Source organism: Vanessa atalanta, chromosome 22 (assembly GCF_905147765.1).
Source record: "Vanessa atalanta chromosome 22, ilVanAtal1.2, whole genome shotgun sequence".
NCBI lineage: Eukaryota > Metazoa > Arthropoda > Insecta > Lepidoptera > Nymphalidae > Vanessa > Vanessa atalanta.
Genome location: NC_061892.1, coordinates 3,805,463 through 3,829,920, shown reverse-complemented (window position 1 = coordinate 3,829,920; position 24,458 = coordinate 3,805,463). Strand labels below are relative to the sequence as shown.

The following is a 24,458-nucleotide window of genomic DNA, read 5'->3' as shown; positions in this document are numbered from 1 at the left end:
ATGCAAACCTGTACATTTGCTTCTTGATCCGCAGTAGAAGATAACATGGAATCGTTCAACTGAACCGTGCTTTCTGAATTCCCCTCTCTCTGAATCATCTCGGTGATATCCTCTACAAGCAGACCGGGACTAGAAGGCTCGTATTTGAGACCTGACTTCTTGCCTATTTCCGCCATCGCGATTTTAAATGGTGTAGGTGTTCTGAAAATTAATACATATTATATTTAATAAAAACGCTAAATACTATTTATTTTATATCGATAATTAATTGGAAAATGACTAAAACTTATAAATTCTTAATATTGTTCTAGAATAAACAAAATCTTTATAAAATTTATTTAAGGATGCCCCGAAAAGCACTGAATGATTACTAGTTTTTACAACGTTAAATTAAATTAAAGTTACCGGTTCATACCGGGTAAAATACAATGTAATTATTATTAATCCCTAATGAAAATCAAAGAATACTAATACCACACTTTGAAGCAGTTCGATATTAATTAATCGTTTTATTAAGTAACAAGCCTTTTTTACCATTGCATCATCCATACTTATCCTTACTTAGATAAAACGTGTTTTTAATCATCATTTGTTTTAAAATTGGTAAAGTGAAATATTACATGATTTAATCATATTGTCAATATACTTACTTCGGTGTATTGCTTTTAAGCTGACTGCCTCCGGGAGTGATGTTCACAGGTGTAGGTGTATGGAGTAGCGGACTAGCTCCCAACTCCTGCAAACATTTTATGGAGATGGTTTTTATAAAGGAATAATTTCTTGAATAAGATTTTTACTAAAAACTAATATTGTTAAATAGTATTTTATATCAATTGTTTCAACATATATTTACAAATCCATTCACTATATTTACATGTTGAAAATATAGGGCAACAATAATAAAATTATATTTAGAGTATTAAAATACTATCGCTTTAAAAATGAATTGTAATAATAAATTAAGTTCCATTTTCAAATGTTTAAAAAGTTTTACTTATTTTTATGAAACATTATACTAATAAAGATATAATTTATATTGTTACCTTATTGGTAGCATGTCGCAAAGGTGTTGAATCAAAAGCAGGAAACGATAATCCGGCCGGTGAGTTCAGGAACTGAGAGGGACTGAACGGTAAAGCTTTGATTGGAGTCGCACCTTCTAGAGCTTTCGATATTGTTTCGGCCCATGTCTGAAATATAAAAGTCAATTATTATAGGTAATTAGGTATTTAATGGAATTGACGGTTATGATCGGCTTGATCGACCATACCAACGAATCGTGCGCAAACGCATGTGTAGTACATCAGATGCTTGATCATGTTTACATACTTTCCGAGTACGAAAGTAAACTATAAGAATAAGGAATTGAACTCAGTATATGGATATTCGCAGTCATACTTGCTAACCGACTAGACAAACTATGGATTTATCTGAGAGCCTTATGTATGAAATATATAAAGTAATACTTCGTTCAAACTTTAGAACAGAATTACAGATGTTGATAAAATACAATTTATCATCAATCAAGAAAAGTAACCATATTTTTTTTTTAATTGGTTTAAAAATAATACATATCTGTATTGATACCATTTGATACCGACTCACATTAGGATTAGGTGTAAGTGTCTGTTGTTTCTTAATCTTCCCTCGTCTCAATATAGGCGGCGGACTGTTCGTGTCGCACTTCTTAGGAGAATACACCGATGGTACCACTATCTCCTTTGCTGACTCTTGAACAGCATATGTCACTGAAAAAAAAAAGGTTATATTTAATTTTCGATATGCAGACCACCTTTTTTACAAGAATATAAATATTAAATTTTATTTAAATCAAGAATACACGTGCAAATGGAGACACTTGGTACATCTGCCCATAAAGATATTAACATTATACAAACTAACCAATACTATACATATATATGTATATATATTATGCTAGAACTTCTGGCAAGTATAAACATATAATGTAGACGGATTTAGAGCTCACTCTATAACTAAACTTTATTCCAATGGAAAAGGAATAAAGAGAACAAATCCTATTTTTACAAGCTCCATGAGATTTGCGAGTTAACAAATTGTGGTTAACATATATTTATTTATGTTACACCACTTTATTTTAATTTTATTTACTGTTGCTGATTTTCAAAAGGTCATTTGCGGACAATGATAAATATTTTCAAGTCACCTCATTAATTAATAAACAATTTTATAAAGTAATTAAAATTCAAATAGATAATAATACTTTAGGATTTTATCAATTTCAATGTGTATTTACCTGTGTTTTGATCACTGCTATCAGCTGTCGACGTTTGACTTAAGAAGTTCTTAATGGGAGAGTTTATTGGTAGCGTGTCTATGTTTACAAACCTGTAAATAAATTAAAATGTTTAAAACATTTGTAATATACATACTACATACTAGTATAAGAATACATAAGCTCTTCTAGGCTTCAATTCATAAGAGTTTCATTGGGAGAGCCGTATGTCCAACAGTGCACTACAATAATCCTAGTACTTAATTGATGAAAATAACTCACTTGAAAGGTGATTCAACAATTTCCACTGTATCTGCAGCGACCAAACCCCCTCTGTCTGGAGATTTCCTCGATGGTGTCTGGTGCTGAAGGTTGCTTAGCTGATCCTTCAATAGCTGTCTGAAGTGTAACACCTGTTTTGAAGGTTGACTTGTGTTGGAAGAGTTGCTTTGTGTTGACTCGTTGAATGGATCGGTCCAATTAGACTGGAAAGAACAAAATATTTTATGAGTTTTAGAATATATGTAGTATTTCTAAGTCAATTTTAAATTAAAAATATATACAATTTAGACGTAAAGTTTTCAATTAAATAACAAAACACAGAAAATGTTAAATTAAAATCTACATTAGCTAACATAGATCATACCAAATATATCTAATTAGTCAATGCGAATTTTCACACAAAGCGCGAAATAATTGAAAAAAAATAAAACATTAACAACAAAATGGTCATAAAGAATCACTCCTCAGTTTCTTATTTCTTTGCATTATAATCATGTATAACGATAATTTAAAAATGCTTGTAAAGCCTCCTTGAATGAAGCATATTGTTTTAATTTTTATAATATTCCAATCACTACTCCTAAAACAAAATAAGCAACTTTGACATTGAATTGCCGCAGTACCATTGGTATATATCTTGAATAATCCATGATATCCATTCATTCATTCATTCATTCATTCATTGGATTAGTGTATTGACTTTAAAATGTGATGTGGAAGTTTAAAAGCAATGTGTGGATATACATACTTAAGTGGAGTAGTGTGTACTATATCCAAATATATATTAATAAGTACTGTTTGTAATGCATTATATAGCAGAGCTATAAGTAAATCGCATTGAATATGTAAATCTAAGGTCTGCTTATCTTTACTCTTTGGTAGATTCAAATAGGGTTTATTTTAACCAATGAGCTGTTAGTAATTATATGACGTCAAAAAAAATATCTAATAGGGGAATGTCACGGCACACAAACAATTTAAGTTGTAATCGTTTAGTGCCGTTTTAGTTCCATTCTGAATTCTTTCTCCAATAGGAATAAATTATAATCGTATAAAGTTCAGATATTAGACCGTATTTACATAAATACTTGTTATTTACATACGAGTAAAACTAATAATAAAGCGTGTTACAAAACAAAAAAGCATGCAAGCAAACTAACGTCATTATAAGCGACAGTGACTTTCTCTCTACGTTCTTCGTTTACATCATATCTCTTCAAGCGTTGCTTCTTCCGAATGTTCTCGAAGCTGTCCAGCAGTTCCGGCTCGTACTTGCGTCGCATTGTTGAATTCCAGTGGTTTTTTATTGCGTTATCCGTCCTGGAATTAAATAATATAACAAATATAATAATTACCTTCCTTTAATATCAAATTTAAATTTATTTGCAATTTAAAGTTTTAATTTCTAATAAAGTAATCAATGTTCAATGTCGTTTTTTTTTTTTAAATACGTTTGATTTCATTTTTTTTTTTTTTTAATATTAATTAATATCTCTCGTAAATAAATAGCTAAGAACCCAGCATGTAGTATGTGTACAATAAATTAAATTATTGATTTAAAAAAAAAAAAAGTATTCAAAGTCTTGGTTTAAGGCAAACATACATAAAATATAGGTACTCACCTGCCCGGCAGTAACTTTGCTATCTTGGCCCATTGGTTGCCAAGTTGTTTGTGAGCTTGGTATATGATTCTGTCTTCATGTTCCGTCCAAGCTGTCTTTTTAATAGATGGGTTGAGATGATTGTGCCAGCGTTCTCTGAAATAAATCACATAAATATATCATTAATTATGAAAATATTTAGTATTAATCAACTTATAAAATAACAAACAAATAAGTAAACACTTCCTGGCTATAATTCTAATCTAGCATTCATTTTTTTTTAGTCGTTATATATTTATTTATTTATTTAATTTACGAGTCTCCAACAAAAGACACACACTAAATATATATTCTTAAAATTAAACAATGTGAGGTAAGTAACAAATTGTGTGCTCCTTGAATTATAGGAGACCACAGCATGCACTAAGCTTAAGCAAAAAAAAATTAAATACAATTAAAATAAAAAATGCATTCCTTACATTCATGAATTCCAATAACTATTTTGAATTTTATTTTGTAAATAATTAAATATTCGTTTGTATATTTATAATGTATTAGAGCTATATAGAAAATTATATCATTGAAATTTTTATTTTTTTTATATCGCAACGCGAATTTATATTAAAATTTAAAGCAATTTATTACCTGCACTGCTTCCCTATCCTGCCTTTAAGATGTCTCGCGATCAGTGTCCATTTCTTAGGACCGTACTTAGCTACTAACTCCATGACTTTCTCATCCTCCTGTAACATAGAAATACACCGTATTCATTAGACAATACTCTACAATAGTATTCTAAAAATATGTGAATAAACATATAATTATACAATTGCACAACAAAGAATATATATATATATATATATCGCAGGTTCAAGCAATTGCAGAAATCCCTAAATAAATTGAAGTTAGAAATCGATTCGACATATATTTAATGCTGCTTATCTTTCACAGGCGGTTACATGTCAGTTCAGCAACATTTGTTGATAAACAAAAAAAAAAAGAAAATAAAATCGATCAAAAAAAATTTAAAAAATATCGATTAACAATTAATCGATTAAAATCAACACGTGTGAATGGTTTTCAAGTTTGTATTCAACCTTGTTACTTAATCAGCCAAAGTTAAATAATCCAAACACTTTATAGGACATAACTAATAGTTTATTGTAAACCCTTTAGACAATGTTTTGTTATTGTAGTTTCAAATTAGTTTTATATACAAATAGATGTTTTAATTTTCTTTCCCAATTCAGAAATCTTTTCGCTATTTCTTTTGATTGATTTCAAGTGCTCTTGTTTTTAATATTCACATTTTCGCTCATTCGTTACGCACCAATTTCAAATATACATCAACACATCGAGATTGATATAAAAAAAGCAATTTTCAAATTATCAATGGTGTATACAATAAAAAACATAAGAATAAGATATCCTTACAATGTGAGAAGTCGTTATTTCGCAAGGTAATCCGGTACTGGAAAAAAATACGATGAAAAAAAATAACGTCGAATCAGCTGAGCGGCGGCGAATATTTGAAAATACTTGCCGAACGACAAACATTTTGTATTTTAATGTATTCAATATTTCGATAATTATAAATAATAATAATAAAAAAAAACCTCTCATGAATGGATAAAATATGATGCAATATATTTTTATAATCTATATTTTTTACCGCCCATATATAGATGAATTGTTTTCACACAGAGTTAGTTTATTTGCATATCATATCTGTAAAATTTAAAAATCGAATTAGCTTAATTCCGTTTTGATTTATAGAATGTTAGATATTAAAAATAAGGACAACAATATAATCAGTTCTGAATAGTGATTATATATTTCAGACGTCAAAAACAACTCAAAGTTTTATGTATTTATAATATTTATTGTTAAGTAAATTATAAAATGATTTTTCTTTTTTGTTAAATTGATAGTTGATCATATTAAATAAAGATTATATATATATTGTATTATAATAGTTCTGACAATTCGTCACGATTATTATAGATTACAATACACGTGTTAGATCAATCGTATCGACAAAAACTTCCTTTATATTAAAGTAATTGGTGTCCTTGGAACATCCTATCTGTTTATGGTTCCCGGGTACTTGAAAACGCGGTCACGAAGTCTGTACACAGATTATATCATCTTTATAATTTGACTCGTCAAGATCTTGTATGCCATGTGTTTTAGAGGACTAAAAAATTGTATTCATCTATAAGTTCATAAGTATCTATAGCTCTTTTTTGTACCTAACAAATGTTAAACTGAAAAATATATTAATTTTTTTGCAAGAAATTACTAATAATTTTTTTTACAGAATTATAAACAAAATTTAGTTATTGTTCATTCATTTGTATGGCCTAAAAATTAAACATACTTGAAAAAAAATCTAACACATAAAAATTTATGTTAGTGGACAGAAAGAGGTTCATAGTTTTCGATACAGTGTGACCGATCACGTATATTTTCATATAAAAGGACTTGTATTGTCAACATTGGACATAACTCGCCGCTAGATGGCGCTGCATCACATAAACTATTTCGAAGGTTATGAATACAAATACATTAGCAGAACAAAGCATGCCATTCTCTATTAATTACTAATTTTTTTCTTATTCGAAAGTATCCGTTTCGGTTGCATTTGCTTTGTATTGTTTGAGACTAAAATGTTACGACCTAATTGCCTTAATAGCTCTTAGAACAGATGTCCCCCTTCCTAATCGGTTGGGAGGCATTAGGCAGTACTGTGACAAACAAATTGACAAAAAAACCAAGGTCGATCTAAGTCACAGACCATAGTCTAAATATATCCAAGACAAGATTTGGTAATGTTTATTTGACGAACAAATTGTCTTTGCATTTTTTTGTACATTCTGAATGATATTTTAAATAGAAGTTTTTTTTTTTTTTCTTTCTTAAATCGAATGATACAGATCTTAATATTAGTTGAGTAGTATTTTTTGACATTGCAACATTTATTATTTATATTTTGTTATATGTATTTACTTTTAGTAGTTGCTATCGTTTGTAGTTACAATTATATTTTACTCTTTTAAATATCTTTGTTCCAACGCACATTTACTTAATAATACGTAGTACGAACGACCGTTTGACCCATTTGTAACTAATACAAGGATACTTTACCTGTCTGGTTATTACGGTTATAGCATAGCAACTGCTGCCACCAAATATTTGTTGCGGATTGATGAATGTTACAATCGATAAATCAGTATTGTTATTGACTTATGCGGTTGCGATTTGAACAAAGTACGAGTAGAAGCACCAACTTTCATTTACCATTTTAATTATAAATACTAAAATGAATGACTATTTTACAAATTTAATTACTGATATCAATAGAGCACCACCAGACATCTTTAAATTTTCCATGTTCACTTATTATAATAATAAATACGTTATTATGAATCGTAACTTATTCAACATTTCCAAGTGTCACGCCTTAGTCAACATTCCATTCAAAATATATAATATATAGTTCAAATTTTATTTATGTATTACCATTTACGGAAACAAGAATACATAGGAAATCCTTTTAGTTCCATCATAAATTTAATAATGGTTTTATCATATGATTTTTTAATGCTAATAAATCGTTGATTAATATACGTGTATACACTAGAACAATGTGGTTTAACCTAGCCTTAATATTAATGGGAAGTTTTAGCCCAGCGGTGGGATATTGACTGACTGTACCTCAAGTTTTATAACTACACTCTATTCCAACAATAAGAGGAGAAAAAAACTAAATAAAAAACATTTGACAGCAAATTGACGCGATATCATTGGTCGAGAGTTTGATTAATCTATAACTCACTATGGATTTGAGAATAGCGTTTTGAATGTCGACTAAACTCGACGACGTCGATCGGAATTTTAGAAGTAAAATTAATGTGGATATACCTTGTTTATTATTTTATTATTATAGTTAAGTTTAATAGTATTTTATTGTAAACAAAGATATATCTATCATAATAGTTTACGCAGTTTACGCACAATATTTCTGAGTTTTTAGAAAATCGCAAGCAAAACGTAAATCTAAGGTATGTTTATTGCTACTTCGATTGGAATAGGCTATACGTGAAAGTCACATATAGCCTAGTGTAAGTACGTGGAGGACATACATTTTTCGGTTCTGACGTCACAATAAACCTATAAAAATAAATGTGTAACCATGTTGCATAACATTGTCATCGCACGTTTAACAACAATATATATATACGTATAACAGGGACATATGTAAAGTCAGTATTTACGTTCGTTTGTTTCGTATATTTTTTAATGTATAAATTAAATCCGAGATAAATCATCGATTTTAATATATTTAATTGTATTTTCATTAAAATAATTTAGGTATGTGACATACAAAAAATGATTAATATTTTAGGTCATATAAGACAAGAGAATAGAAACATTATCTGATAATGATGTCAGAAGTCGTGTTAAATGTTCAATTTTTTCGTTTTAATTAATTAATAATGTTTATATGTATATACAAAATATATTTCATATTTAAAGTAAGTTAAAGGTTAACATCATATTACGACCAGTAAGAGCGGAGCTGTGTAAGAGCACTATTCTGTAAAAACAAACTCATAACTCACCTCAGAACACGATCATAAAATGTCAGAAAATGGTAAATGACATTCACTAATATAATTTCTGCCGCCAAACAGCAATACTTAATATTGTTATTTCGGTTTGAAAGGTGAGTGAGCCAGTGTAAAAAAAGGCACAAGGGTCATAACAATTGAGTTCCTAAGTTTAGTGGCGTGTTGACGACGTATGCCTTATATCGGTTAATATTTCATACAGCGCCAATATAAATGATTAAATAAATATTGGACAACATCACATACATTACTCTGATCCCAATGTACGTAGCTAAAGCACTTGTGTTATGGAAAATCAGAAGTAGCGACGGTACCACAACAACAACATAGAAAATTAATGAACTTTTTCTACATCGATTCGGCCGGGAATCGAACCCGGGACCTCGGAGTGGCGTACCCATGAATACCGGTGTACACACTACTCGACCACGGAGGTCATCGATATAATATATAGGGGCGATTGTAACGGATAAACGTCAGATGGTCCGTTTGGGAGTTACCCTATCCTAAAATATCGCTGTAAGTCGATTCACAACATTTCACGAATGATAATTCTTACAGAAATATTATAACAACTGCCGGCAAGTAAGGTGAGCAAGAACAACCAATTAATAGTTGCACTTGGTGTATGACTAATTACGCGTGTGAATGAGCGATGTAAAATACGAATTGAACGCGGGTGTACTGTGAGGTAAATAATTACTCATCCCTCACGCCATATAACATACATATCTTTAAATTCGTAATTAACATTCCATTACATTGAATAACATACAAATTAATTTCAATAAATAAACACGTGTTTTCGGTTGTGAAAGTTATTAAAAAAGGCTATATCTACTGGATACAATATTCCACAGCACTGCTCAAATACAGGTCAGTGTATAGTCATATGACAGATTTTCATCTAACGCATGCATTTACGATGTTTTCCTTCAGTGGCAAGCGCGAGAAGAATTTAAAACACAAACTCAGCGAGCTTGCAATCATCGGTTACGATATAAAGGCTTCGGCAATATGGTTCTACCAAAATCATAATATCAAACAAAACACAATACATATATTATATCCCAATCTATATATATAAAGGCGAAATATCACTCCCTGATTAATCACGAAATCTCACACACTATAACACCTACAAACTTAGACATCCGCGTTAGTGGTTGTGGATTTTACGAAACTCCACCCTTAAGAAGGTAAAAGGTAAAAGTATGCATTTTATATATTTCACGCGTGTAAAGCCGCAGGTTCAGCTAGTTTTTAATGTAAGAAATATCAGCTTCGATAAAATCTTCTAGTCACTAAGTGTGGATTGCTAATAGACAAAAAATTCTAATTTTAAATTTGCATAATTAATATTATCAGTAGTGTTTGACCGCGGATTTGGTCCTACATTTGTCTATACCGTCCATTCAATCACTCTCCGACCTATAAGCTATACAGGTGAAAAATATCACATCGATCGCACGTTGAACAAACAAACTCGCTTTATAACTTAGGTATTCGATTCAATAAAAACATTTCAATTAAAATGTCAGTTTGAAAACAAATAAATTCATAAATATGTTATCAATGCGTTTTTTTGTGTCAGGCCACCTACCAGTTTTAATCTTTTCTCATTCATAACACGATGTACATAAAACTAAGCTCTGTGTACAATATATACCAAACAAATATAGTCACTAATGCAAATATATAAAGACGCAAATCCTATTCACGACACGTGTTGTTCCATAAATTGTCGGTATCCGATCAATTTTAACAGATGATATCAACAGCTGCTTTTACGACAATATTTAAATTAATGTAATAAACTAAAGGTGGGTTTAGACATGAGACTTGCGTACTATTTTATTTAAATAATATAATAGTTAGTTTTTTCACTTTACTAGATACTCTTTTCTGTGAAATAATAGTTATTAAATTCAAATTTAAATTTCGAATTTAATAAGTAGCTTCCGCCTGCTACTTCTTGGAAGTCTAGTAAGGGGGAGATGTTAGGTACACTAATTCCAATTTTGTACCCCTGACGTGTATGTAAAATTTCATGATCAGATATTTAATTAAGACAAGAAACCGTTGGTTCCCTTGCAACGATTCCTTTGCTATATATTGATTAGTATACTTAAAAAAAAAAAAATAACGCCGAAGTTTCAAATAATTCTTAAATGAATTGAGTACTTGGATTTAGAGTTTTCGCCTTAAGTATTTGTATGATGTCATTCGTTCTATCTCAGACACGAGACCTATTAAACGGTAGCGTTGCCAAGTGTAAATAGTTCTTTAAGATTCACGACACGTACCGTCGACAAAGGATTCATTCATGAAATCTGAGAATTAAAACGCCTATGTTGAGCTATTTCTAACATTAATGAGAATCGATTAAATAGTTTTTCGTTATATTAAAAAAAAATATATATTATTAAGTTATATTTCACGATTTTCTTTAAATAAATTTACTACACCATTTTTATTTTCATAGAGTTTACGTTTAATAAGCATGCTTTTTTATACCAAGACTCTTCTAGTGTTGTTTTTTAACAGATTTCAAAAACATAAGGAGGTTATCAGTTCGCTTGTATTATTTATGTCTATTACCTCAGAACCCCTGTCCTGAATTAAGTCTGGTATATATTTTTTATGCAACTTCTAATTTTAATATTAAAATAGTATTTTGATTAAGTTAACTAAAAAAAACAAAATAAATCCCTGATTTTTTTCTAAGTATTATTTATTTTTATAATATTAATAAAAAGATCAAGTATTCAAAAGAGAATTTGAAAGATTCTACGAGAAACCTACCAATTAGAACGAAGGCCGTACAACAAAGTGAATGAATGAAAGATGCATTTATCACGTGTGCATGTTACTGACCTGTGAATCATCTTCCTTTGCACTATTAGACTGAATGGCGTACAAGTGTGTATTGTTTGTTTGCTTTGTGTTAAACCGCTTCCTTGAATTTTCTATAATTTTTATGAATTGTTTTGCCGTTAAACATGATCGTGACAGTATCACGATGGAGAACCGAGTTCTAAGACATCAGAGAAAAGGGGAAACCATGTGAGGGCTCAGTGTCTTGAGTCTCTTACAGTTTTGAACCACTCGAATTAAATCGTTGGCGGATTGTAACCTTGAGTTTACTAATGAACTTTAATAATAAAAAACTAAGACCAATACTATTTGTATTTGTACAGATATTCAATATAATCGCACTTGTTTTTAATTAAGTAATATCAGCAATAACGATATGGGTTTTATTTAAGTATGCCATATATCTACGTAAATATTTATTGATTGATTGATTAGGCACTGAAGGCCCTTATATGGTCTCTTTCTAAGACGCCATCCCAGTTTTCCATAAAGTAAAAAAATATTAGTATCACCCTGTAAACTGCGAGACGTGGTCTGGTGGTCTAAGAGCTCATTTTAGTGCTTACTCCACTCTGACCCAAAAGCAGTTCGGTTTTCCATATTTATAATTAATAAGCTATGATATATCGTTTGAAACAATTACCTGCCGCCTGAACGATCGCTGCAATACCTTAGGAAATTATATAAAAACTAAAATCAGTAATAAAAACTCACCTCTTTCGTCCAAGGGCCTTTGACTAGTTCAGGGTTGACGACCTTCGTCCACCTCTGTTGGCACTGGACGTCCGACCTATCTGAGAACTGAGCGGCTATCAGCTCCCAGTTCTCGTTGTACATCTTCACGTACATCTTGAGGACTTTGTCCTGTAAATGTGGCAAAAGTTGACGTTTATTGATTTTACTATGTTTAACGATCGGTAATTATGGAGAAGATTTTAAGTATCATATATAATTTTAATAATAAATCTTTATTTATAAAAATTAATGAAATTAAACGATAAATTCCATTACATACGACAAATAAATATAATAATGCTATGTTTAGAATATAAATATTCAAATGCATCATTATACTCTTTCCTTATTTATAATCACAGTAAATATAATATACCATATATTTGGAGTTAATCTAAAGAATACTCGAAAGAATATTAAGCACACATCTTCTCCTTTTCTAACGTCAACCCTCCATGGAAATACTTTGGTGTTGGGATACCGCCCCCATTCGATTAGTTTAGCTTAAATTAATAGTTAAATACAGTATCATAATCCTACCTCATCCTTCGTCCACCTTCCCCTATTGATATTCTTCCTCGGCCCAGAGCTTTTGGTTGCAGCCGGCACATCTTCGTATGCCGCCGAGTCCTCTGAATACTCGCTCGACTCTGAATCATACCCGCTACGTCTATGAAAAAAAAAAAGAAAATGTAGCGATACTTAGGTAATAAGTTTATATTTAATTATACTGTAAATGTGAAACTAATTGTAAATAAACCTGTATGAAAAATACAATACTTTAATAAGAAATGAAATAAAATGTGTTCGTCGTTTTTCGTCTAATCCAAAGAAAAAATACTATCATAATAAATGTATATTAAAATATCCAATTTTATATTGGATATTTTAATATATAATTGATTGGAGGATCCGTATTATGACATGGAGTTAATAGTTTTTATTTTGTTAATATTTTAAAAAATAGATATTACAAAAATTTGAGCGTACAATTTGCAATCACCAAAATGTCTACAGACATGTCCACGATGTATATTTATACCAATATTATTAAGTAAAATTTGTTACTTGTATGTAGGGTGTAATATCCGGAACTATTGATCAAATCCTATTTTTTTTTTATGTTAGATAGCTACAATATCCCTGTGTGCTAGGATACAGTATATATACACATCATGAAATAAACTGTATGATTGCGAAGCCGACCGAGGCGCAATACATAGACACGAGACGTAATACCTGTATAAATTTTAAGAGAACGGACAACTGGACTTCAATTTATTAAAATAAGCAAAACATTAATTACAAACGTCTATTTCTCCAAATGAGTGACAATTTCTCACAAACATGAAAGCAAGTACAATTTAATAACTTAAGATGGGAACCACGTAGTCCTAAGAATACCGGTACAATGATAGTTATTATTGTTTGTACTAATGTTTTACTAATCTCGGATATCTGCAGGTATAAAAGAGCCTATGTCAAAACAACTAAAGATCCGAATACTTATCATAAACATTTCTTAAACTCAGGCGCCATTCATTCAATTTGTAGACATAGAATAAAATTCCCAGAAGACGGACGCTACTTTATGTCTTAAAACATTGTAACGTATAACAATGAACCTTAATTATAAACGAATAGGGATTACATTCGTATGCTATACATAGCATTCTTTAATATCAAGAAACAAGTTTTAATATGTAGGAAAATAAGTCATTCCGGTTTATGGAAGTCTTACAATTCTTCGACCATACTTTCGATGAGGTAAGAATGGAAATAAAAATAATATAATTTATGCATACCGACGAATATCAGCTGATTGAAACGAGATATTCCTCATTCATTGCGAATCTTGATACGCGTAAATGTGGACAATAAGTATACGAATTGACTCATATATAGCATGGTATTACGATTTACAATTTGTTAAGTATAGCTCTACTAAGTTAAATCATAGCTATCTTTCCCGGCTTCACGTAAAAGGTATATATATACATTTTTTAGATTGAAGAACAAACATAAAAAGAGGAATTCGTTCAGACAAAAGATAAATTTCTCAATTATTCAATGATATGCACGTATTATAATATTATAGCAACGAAATTTCGGCAATCAAATAGTTATTTGTATAGTTCAAAATGCACTTGATAAGTTTAATTATATAATTAGACAATTTTTACGTTTTAGGTATATACACGGGCGGGCAAATTATAATCTGATGATAAGTGGCCACCACCGCCTAACGACATTGGCACTGTTACAAATATTAAACATTCCTTGCATCATCAATGCGCCACCAACTTTGGCAGTTATTATTATGTATTTATGTCCCTTGTGCCTGTAGTTACAAACACACCACAACAATAAAAAATTGCTGTTTGGCGGTACCTACCCAGATGGACTTGCACAAAGCACTACCAACTAGTTTCATAGTTATTAAAAAGTTAAAACAATACATCCAGTTAAATATAAACAAAAGATCTATGAACATCTATATAGCACGATAAATATCATCATTACATAGTATAAAACAAAGTCGCTTACCGCTGTCTGTCTTTATGTATGCTTAGATCTTTAAAATTACACAATGGACTTTGATGCGGTTTTGTTTTAATAGATATATTGATTCAAGAATAAGGTTTATATGCATGTATTATAACATGCATAAGCATAAGCATAGTAGAGAAACAGATAATTTTTGAGGTTTCTAAAGTGATGTCGTAAATAAACACATTTTTGAACTTACATTGCAAATGCTGGCTGAACCCTACGAGATAGATCAAAATAATGTATTACAGTATTGTAAACCTTAAAAAGGTCTTTAAAAAGTCCGCTACGGTATGTGTCTATCTCTTAGGGATAACCCACAATAACCATTTTTATCCTTTACTTTTTAAGAGAAATAATGGCTTATTTTCGAAGTGATTTTAAGCAATACTGCATTAATCCTTATCCAAATAGTACCTTAAATAGACTGTGAATTTAATATAATATGTCTCTTTTACAGTATGTAATTTAAACGAATTATTTCGAAAATATTACAGATTTAAAATGCAGACACATAGCGGTTTGTATTGTCTAATGACTGCAAAACTTTGAACGTTGTAAAACATTCTGTAGTGTATTTAGTACCAGCATTGCACCAATGCGAAGCCGGGGCGGGTCGTTAGTTTTATATAAAATGTCTAGTCCTCATTAGATTTACCCACAATTGATAGTAATTTTAAATACAGATCAAAATAACAAACTGAACTTCATCATAAATAATAGAAAAGTTGAATACATGCGAACGTTTAAACTTAATATAAATTCGCATATTATTGTGAGATAACACAACGTTAAATCATCGTCGGATTCCGAGTAATTCAGTAAGTATACCTACAACATTCAGCTGTTCTCGAGTAAGAACATGATGTCATTGATAAACGTCCAAGAGGCCTTAAGATTCAGAGACGCTCCCGATTCAATAACATCGATATCTACTAGAACCGGAATTTGTATACTTGAGTTTTTGTATGTACATTTTTTACGTAAATGAATGATCCATATTCAAGTTTTTTTTTACAATTATAAATTATCCAATCAAATCGAATGTATTTTATTAGCTATATAAATATTATACACTTTACAATAAAGCATTTTTGAATCAACAATATTTAAACTACCACCCTTTCGGAAAGCAGCCTCTGGCGAGATGAAACGACAAGAAACTCGAATACATAGTTGCTCTTTTCAGATGAACTGATTTACTTTGCTGTTATTTTCTAAATAGTATTATTTTAATGAATATTAAGATTTATTACAACATAACTTGTATTTGTGTCACACGATCATTCAAACTGTAATTATAACTTATTTAGAGCTTCAAGTGTTTGTACATTTTATAAATGAAATTAAGTTTGTTTAAAGTTTCATTTAAGTGTATACGTATATAGATGTATTAAAACATTATTGAAACATATTAAAATTGAAGTACTAAATGAAATAATAAATACTAAACATATAATAATATGTTCACATACAAGTATTATCACAATAATTATATACGTATATATAGACAAGTCAAGTATCTTGATTAAAACTAAAGAATGTCGTTTGTAAACTTACTCATATAACATCACGCCGAATTATCCAAAAACAAAACGCGACGTCGATTGCAAAAATACAAGTATCATAACCTCCATCATCCACATAAAATCATTGTACACATATACTTAAACACAAAACGTTTGAAATTAGAATAGAACAAATTCACTTTCCCGCCAAAACTGTTGTGAACACATTTCTACCACGCACACTCATCGAAGGGCAGTAACACACTAATATAGAAAAATTCTATCCTTAACTCACACACAAAACGAGCACACACCCACACGGAACGCATACGCAGCACTAAATAAGGGTGAAGAATACAAAAACCCCTAAAGGGACGCGGTACAATGAAAGGGACAACTTATACAATACAAAAGAGAGCGACGAGGACAGAGAATTGGGTACAAAAATCATACCCTCCAGTGGGAACTCGTGACGCAACACAGCTAAAGGTAAGCAGGTGTAAGCAACATACATAGACAAAGAAAGTTGATTTTATAACTTTGTTGGATAGGTCAGTCGTGTCTTGGTTCAACTCAAAAAAATATATCTATAGTAATAATCATTCCAATATACGTACCAGGAAAGGAATTTGTAAGCAACATAAAAACCAAAATCTCAGAAAAGCACTATAGTGACTAAAAAATATAGTTGTGGACTTTTAAAATGAAGAAAAATGAATGTGTTAAGTTTGAAATCCTATTGAAAAACCAATAACTAATATTTAATAACGCATTTGAAAACTTTACTTTATCCTTTTTATATATTATGCAAAAGATTAAATGAAGTGTATCTTCTCTCAAATAACCACTTACTAGCCTTAACAAAACAATATTACAAAATTACAAATGATTCAGATATGTTTTCGACTCCTGTAATTTGGGAGCAAAACGGGACTTTCATGTACCCAAAAAAAAATGTAGCAAAAAATGAAGTCCCTCGAGCGGATGCCGTACTAATTTAATTCTGTAGTTTTGGTTTTTGCGAGGTCACATCTGCAAATGTCTATCAGCTGACATTTATTTATATAGGTATCTTGAAATTTTTGCAGTTAAACTATTGCAGTTATGATAACACTTGATTTAGTACAAATATATTTAAAAATTTTAGAGTGACATCATATATAAAATTAGATATTATGCAATCGAAGATTGTAAATCAAGTGTAAATCAACATCCTGTGGTATACATAATGATAAGTTTCTTTAAAGCACGCCAAAGGGCATTGCCAGATATCAAAACATCTAATCAGATACGTTGATAAGTAAAATTCTTTTCACATAGCGAACCAATTTTATTTAGACGATATTGATAAAAGTTTTGAATGAGAGCTTTTTTGACAATTTCTCGCTTTAATATGATATATTTTACGTTTGGCAACATTATAATAAATTACTACTAATGTACTACCCGTCACAAACAGCGTTAAACATTGTACAAAAATATACTATTCTAAGTGCGATTTTCATACCCAAAAACTTCCATAATTATTTGTTTTGGAGTTCTTCAAATAGAAAAAAAAAGATCGATTGAATGAATTTTTAATAATATAAATAATAAAACAAAATTTAACAGAATCATTTCTTAAAGAGGCTCTGCCTGATAGATTTCAAAACAAAGGGTAGTTCAATTTAGTTCATAAATCATATCTATTTATCGTTAATGAATTATTGTAAAGACAAATAGAACATTGTTATTAAAATAATAAATATTAAAAATAATGAGTCGAGCAATTATTAAAAGGAAAGGAAATACTAAAAAAAAGGATTACATAACTATAGAAACCTTAGCAACAAACGTAAGGTGGTGTAACGTAGCATAAATTCTAATTAAAGTAAGGAAGTTCGTAGATAGTTCATCTATGGTCATTTCCACCTGTCTTCAGACCACCCTTCGGAAATGTGATTTCAACTGCGATTGTAAATAAGCGGAAATAGTCTGATTATCTACCAACCGAAACATAAACCAATGAAATAACCGCAAACGTTAATATATTACAACTATTATAAAAATTTAATTCTATAATTATTTTGGGTCAATTAAAGACTCTTTGAAATAAAATATATTAGACTTTAAATGATAATGATTTGTATTTTAAACACAGACAAGCTAAATAGCAAACACAGACAAGAAACAAAAGCACTGTTCATACAATAACACAAAACACTATATATTCAATAATAGCTGCGATATAATTGCACATAATTTGCACCTATATTTGCGTCTTCTACCTCTCTACTACGTTAGCTACAAATCTTACGCTACGCCCTAATATTAAACCTTTCATAATTATATCAAGTCATATAATTTAGTAGCACCGATTGATAATGATTACTTCCAGGAGTCCCTTGTATTTTAAATTCAGCAAAATAGAGGGGTTTTTGAGGAAGAGACCAGTTAAGTCACGCGTATTCCATATTTCCTGTCTTATGTCCCCTATGTCTCAACGGTGAACGTTTGACTGCTTAGTTATTAACACTTGTGGACTCTTCAAACGAGTTCTTATAAGGAATTCCAAACAACATCCCGTTATATTTGGTACTCATTTCGGGAAAGTTGTTAGGAAATAGGTAAAAGATGAGAATTAGAAGTCTTGTTTTTTTTTGTGAATATTTTATCATGATACGAATTCGGGCTGATTGGATAAAAAAAAACATTATTATTATTTTAATATTTATTTTTAAAAACATGGATCAAAATTATTGTTTTTAATTGTGTAATTTCTTTTGCAGCATTTGTATATTTGATTGATTATTTGCTATTAAAACAAACTTTCTCATAAAATACTTCAATCATGATTGAATTCTATCGAGTCCTGGCTCTAGCATAGCATTATCGATTACATGTGGGCGTTTATGAAGTTTCTTTTGTTTTCTTTTCCATTTAAATACCCATGAAACCTGTTTATATTCCCAGACGTATTGTTTCTTAGTATTGGATTGTGTTTGTTAGAAATGCAATGAGCGTTTAAGTATCAATGAATCACATTTTTTTAAACAAGTTATTGTCAATCTGGTTTACAATTAAATTGTATTATTAACAATATCATTTCACAGTATTCTTAACTGTAATGTCTTATTTCGTTTGAAAAATATTTAAAAACAAAATAAAAATTACTAAGTCTTGTAAAAAGTCGTGTTTTGTAAATATTTTTATAAATAACACGAATATCTTTTAAAACTACCGACATACTAATCGTTTTACCTGAATCTGACATTTAAGTTTATAAATGTTTTATAAAGAAAACGTCCAAATAAGAACCAACAACTCTTTAAGATTCTTTACATTAAAATATCTCAAGACAGTACAATAATGAACAAGATGTATCACACATTCTTGGTCAACGAAATAATAGAAAAGCAAACCGCTTAATTACTATTGGGATACGGGATTTTTAATGCAAAACTGAATACAATTATTTTATAGTTGCTTTTATAAAGTATAAATTTCTATATAATGTGACCTAGCAAGCACTCATCTTTAGAATAGAGAACTCATTTTGTTATTGACTAGCTTCTAGAGGATGGGTAGGTGATTCGTAGTCTACAAGAGACAATACCTCACATAAACATCGTTGATACAATAGAATATTTTAGTGCCGAAACATGTATGGTAAATCATTCGTAATGATGTTGGGTATCAGGCAGGCATGCTGTGTCGTAACACTGCGCCGACAAACTGAATGGGATAAGGGCATGTATGACCTAGTTAGTAGGTAATTTGACATGTACTATAGTGTATACATGTACTGACGTTCGTAACCAACTTCGTTTCAATCAAATCTGATAATTGAACAAAATTATTATGAAGGAAAACAATTAATTTTTGAATATAACATGGTGTAAGGAATAAAAATGCGACTGATTTAAAACAGAAAGTTAAATTCACGAAATATATGTACGTGTTTAAAAAATTATGTATCGTATATACACGAGCGCCATCTACTGTCGGTATGTCGGCTCTGACCACATTTATAAATCTCGTCTATAAACAAGTACTTGAAAGACGATATGACACCGGATTTTGCTTTATGAGAAAACACTTAGGCGGCCTCCAGCGACGCATTTTACGTAACACTATCCGTCCAATGAATTGGAAATAATTATTTTCATCCTTCAAGCAAAACGAGTTTCGTACAACAAATATAGTATTTATACTAGTTTACATTTACGAACATTAATCCTAAATAGCACAACGAATCGCATTGTGATTCGAGAGGTTATGTTTACAATATAGTAATATACTTTAAAAAATAATTGAGCTGATACGTGACACTTTCAAGACGACAAAAATTACTCGTGGGAGGAGATAAAAATTACAGATGACGAAATTAAATGTTGGACGCGTCGCTGTGTCAATATCCAAAAGCTTATTTCTTATTGATTGAGACTAATCAACATGTATATATCGGTCGTAATTTTTTAACTACTCTCCGATAATTATACACCTTAAAATTAATGTCTTGAGTACAAAAAGCAAAAATTGCAGAAGACTCTCGCTTTATAAATATAGTGACACCAAAAGGAAATTAATTTTGATAATTGTAATTACTTGTAAATTTAATTTTAAGGGGCCGCTGCGACACCCTGTTTTGTTAATAAAATTCATAACTTTTCGGAATTAGAAGATTTTGCGCAGCAAATAAGCAAAGACTTTTTAACTTTTTACGTTGCTTTTATCTTTTATCTTTCTTTTTTGTTTATTTTCAGGTAATTGCAGCCGCATTGTCATCGATTTCACAAAGTTCACCTTATGAATGGTTATTATGTAATCGTTTCATATATCATCAACGCATAATACACACACTGCAACTTATGACTGGTTTAATGCTTAAGAGTATAGTTATCATATACATATGTATAACATTGTAAGGTGAGTAGAGAAAGAAAGGCATTATAATAGGACAATAAATAATCAATTATGCGTCTGCTTAATAAGACAATTAAGAGCACACTCCAAACTATCATACTATATATAGTATAAAATCGAACTTAAAAACAATGTCGTAATGGAAAAAAGCAACGGCCTTACTTAATTTTACTAAGGGGAGTATAGTTACTTAAACAATGCTGTCTTCTTCTTACGAATGTCAAATCAGTTATGACAGAGAGAGAGAGAGAGAGAGAGAGAGAGAGAGAAATGCGTTTTCAACGAAACACCCGCTCAAAGTTTATAAGTGAAGCCGTAAGACATTACCTTTAGTGTTTATACATACATATTATCTAATCTTATAAATATTTCGAGTACGAGGCCTTGTCTATGAGACAAGACTTAGTCTAAAGCAAATATAGCGAGGGTTCAAACAGGTTCAGTATCCCTTTGAGGATAGACAAATAGACGTATCTAATGTGCACACGTGAGGTGACGACAATGGTCTGGTTGACTAGGGGAAACATGCGAAATTATGGCCTTTGTTATTCATTAGGACTTTCTCACGCATCGTCATGGTCATTTATACATATTTAAAAAGTTTTGTTATTTAAAAGAAAAAACATTTATAAAGTATATATTTATATTAAAGGATTATAATTAAATGAATGAAAATAAACTGTGCTATTTACAAACTCTATTGAATCGTTGAACTTAAACTAGAGATTCTATCGAGAAGTACCAACAAGAATTGTGTATAATATATTTGGGTATACTAAAGTATTCTATTTATTTTATCAAGTCACCGATTTTAAAGTATTCTTAAGTAATTATTATTTGTTAAAATACAAATAAAGGCAAGAACCCAAAAATCTGGTAGCAACTTCCGACTTGTTTACTAAACGAGGGGATCCAGGTTTTTGTTGGAATCAGACGACGCGTCAGCGCCGAACCATATGCCGTATGATGACACATTTAAACGCACATGTGATGTTTTTGTCCGATAGTAAAAAAAACTTCGCCTTTACGGGAAGCAATACTCTGTTTATATTGAAAATTATATTTTCTTTCACGTCTGCCGAAACCTGACCAAATTTAAAACAGTGGTTTCATTAACGAAGGAACAATTGTAATTGCTTTTTTATTATGCAAAGGACATTAGGATAGGTACAAAAGTGGGGTGAATTATAAAGGGACAGATGTTCCCTCATGGTGATTACGATCGCTGTAGGTACGGCGAGACATGAATAAAAATATTTAATGGTATAAAATCGTCTCCAGAAAATTTTCAGAACGCGAATACGTACAAATTCCCAAAGTCAATATAAATAAAAACTTTTATTGTTGAACAACAAAAGTCTAGGGGTTGTTCACCTGGTCACTTCCCCCTAAGATTAATGTCTCAAGGCGTACAATGACTCCCGCGCACATGGCCTGACATTTCTCAACCCCGCGTCGCTTTTTTTTACTCTTTTTTCAACTTCCTCCCCTTATTATCGTCTTACAATAATTACGAAGCAGCACGCGCCCGAAAGGTGTTTAGAGAAAGCGCTAATGAAGCATTTGCTTTTGAAAGTCCACCATTGTACGAACATAGAATAATTTTCTGTGACTATGTAAGGAATCGCATAGAAACGTTTTATTGAACTTTTTAAAGTATCAGTAGTGTGTGTACCACCTGCTTCTGCTAATTAACCCTTTCCGATAGTCGTATTAAAGACAAGCGGAACGCTTTTAAACATGTGAATAATCATTCAACATTCTATATTTACTTGAACGTTGTTTCTGGTATATGGCACAAAGCAATCACACAGCCGAGGGGCCTCTTGTGTTTATTGTATGAGGTCATTGTTCCAACTGCCAAGCGCCACGGGACTAAATTGTTACAGTTTATCATATTATCGCTACTCTATATTGCAATAAATCATGAAGTCTTGAAGACCAAATTCCGCTCTTGGCAAATTGTATCACAGGAATTTTCAATAACGATATAATTATTTAATTGATTCTATAGTAAAAGATTATAATCCATATGGTTATATTCACTAATTTTGTATAATCTTACGCCGTTCTACTTTAACGCAACCATTTTATTTATAAATAAATTCAGCGTAAAACAAAGAACGTTTCAATTTTTAAATGTCCCAAACGTTTGTCGGCAATATAATTTGTTTTTTTTTTAAACGTCCGAAATCCTTTAAAGGACAAAGTTTCGTATTCAAGTTGGAAAATCAAAAAATCGCAGTGCAACGACCGGTAGTCGGATGGCTAAGAATGCAGTCTGAATCAAGCCCGGAGCCTCGGGCAGGTGATGTGCCATCTGGGGCCCACGTGTCAATCGAATTTACGCGATATCGTGTGCCAATTATCGGAAATTAGATTTCGAACGGTACTAAAATTGGCTTTTTGTTCTGCTAATGTGTTTATCCATTTTTAATAGACCCTTTTGTGATAATATTGATTAACGGGAAAATAATTAATTGTTCTCGATGGTTTTTAAAAAAAAAACTGCTCAAATGAGCTTCGATCTTTTTGTAATATTTTATCGCACGTAGTCTGTTTATATGACACGAGTTATATAAAACTCGTGGCCGAAATTCGTCGTTATTGAAAATTCGAGTAAAACATAACAATTTACATATTTCGTACGCTTTTTTTTTACCCGTATTTTCAAGATATTTTATATATAACTCTAATAGCAAAAAAAAAAATCGGTTGACCAAAAACTGCTTTGATTTAGCCCAAAATTTTAAATCACAAAAATGTTCTTAATTTTAGTTGCAAATTATGTGAATTTAACTCCAATATTCATAATTAATGGAGCACCTTAAATTCAGGATACTTCGGATTTTAATAAAGTTTCGACCTTACAAAATAATAAATATATAACTTCACCGTGTAATAAAATAATACAGAAATATTGACCGAATTCAAATGCGGGAGTACACGCGCCATCTGCGGCCCCCACAATGATTGTCGAGCAGCTGCTACGATGCGCCTAGGAAAAACCTATGTTGAACACAATAGGTTCTGTAGAATTATTTATATATTTTTTTATAATAAACTATTCGCACTATAAAGCTATTCTTTATTTTACTATGTTTATAAATGG

General features: G+C 30.7%; 1 protein-coding gene across 4 annotated transcripts in view; it reads right to left on the bottom strand.

The window, feature by feature from the left end:
* Positions 1 to 24,458, bottom strand: part of LOC125072723 (myb protein) — a 48,619-nt gene that overhangs the window by 6,686 nt on the left and 17,475 nt on the right. For 3 of the 4 annotated variants that reach the window (XM_047683399.1, XM_047683402.1, XM_047683400.1), the window contains 11 exons: positions 12,924 to 13,053; positions 12,363 to 12,512; positions 4,783 to 4,880; positions 4,159 to 4,293; positions 3,697 to 3,856; positions 2,537 to 2,739; positions 2,276 to 2,367; positions 1,606 to 1,748; positions 1,044 to 1,190; positions 651 to 736; positions 9 to 201 (listed from right to left, as the gene is read on the bottom strand). In XM_047683399.1, the coding sequence (XP_047539355.1) occupies positions 9 to 201; positions 651 to 736; positions 1,044 to 1,190; positions 1,606 to 1,748; positions 2,276 to 2,367; positions 2,537 to 2,739; positions 3,697 to 3,856; positions 4,159 to 4,293; positions 4,783 to 4,880; positions 12,363 to 12,512; positions 12,924 to 13,053 (1,537 nt within the window). The remainder of the gene's footprint in view (positions 1 to 8; positions 202 to 650; positions 737 to 1,043; positions 1,191 to 1,605; positions 1,749 to 2,275; positions 2,368 to 2,536; positions 2,740 to 3,696; positions 3,857 to 4,158; positions 4,294 to 4,782; positions 4,881 to 12,362; positions 12,513 to 12,923; positions 13,054 to 24,458) is intronic. The other variant, XM_047683401.1, reaches the window with a different exon arrangement.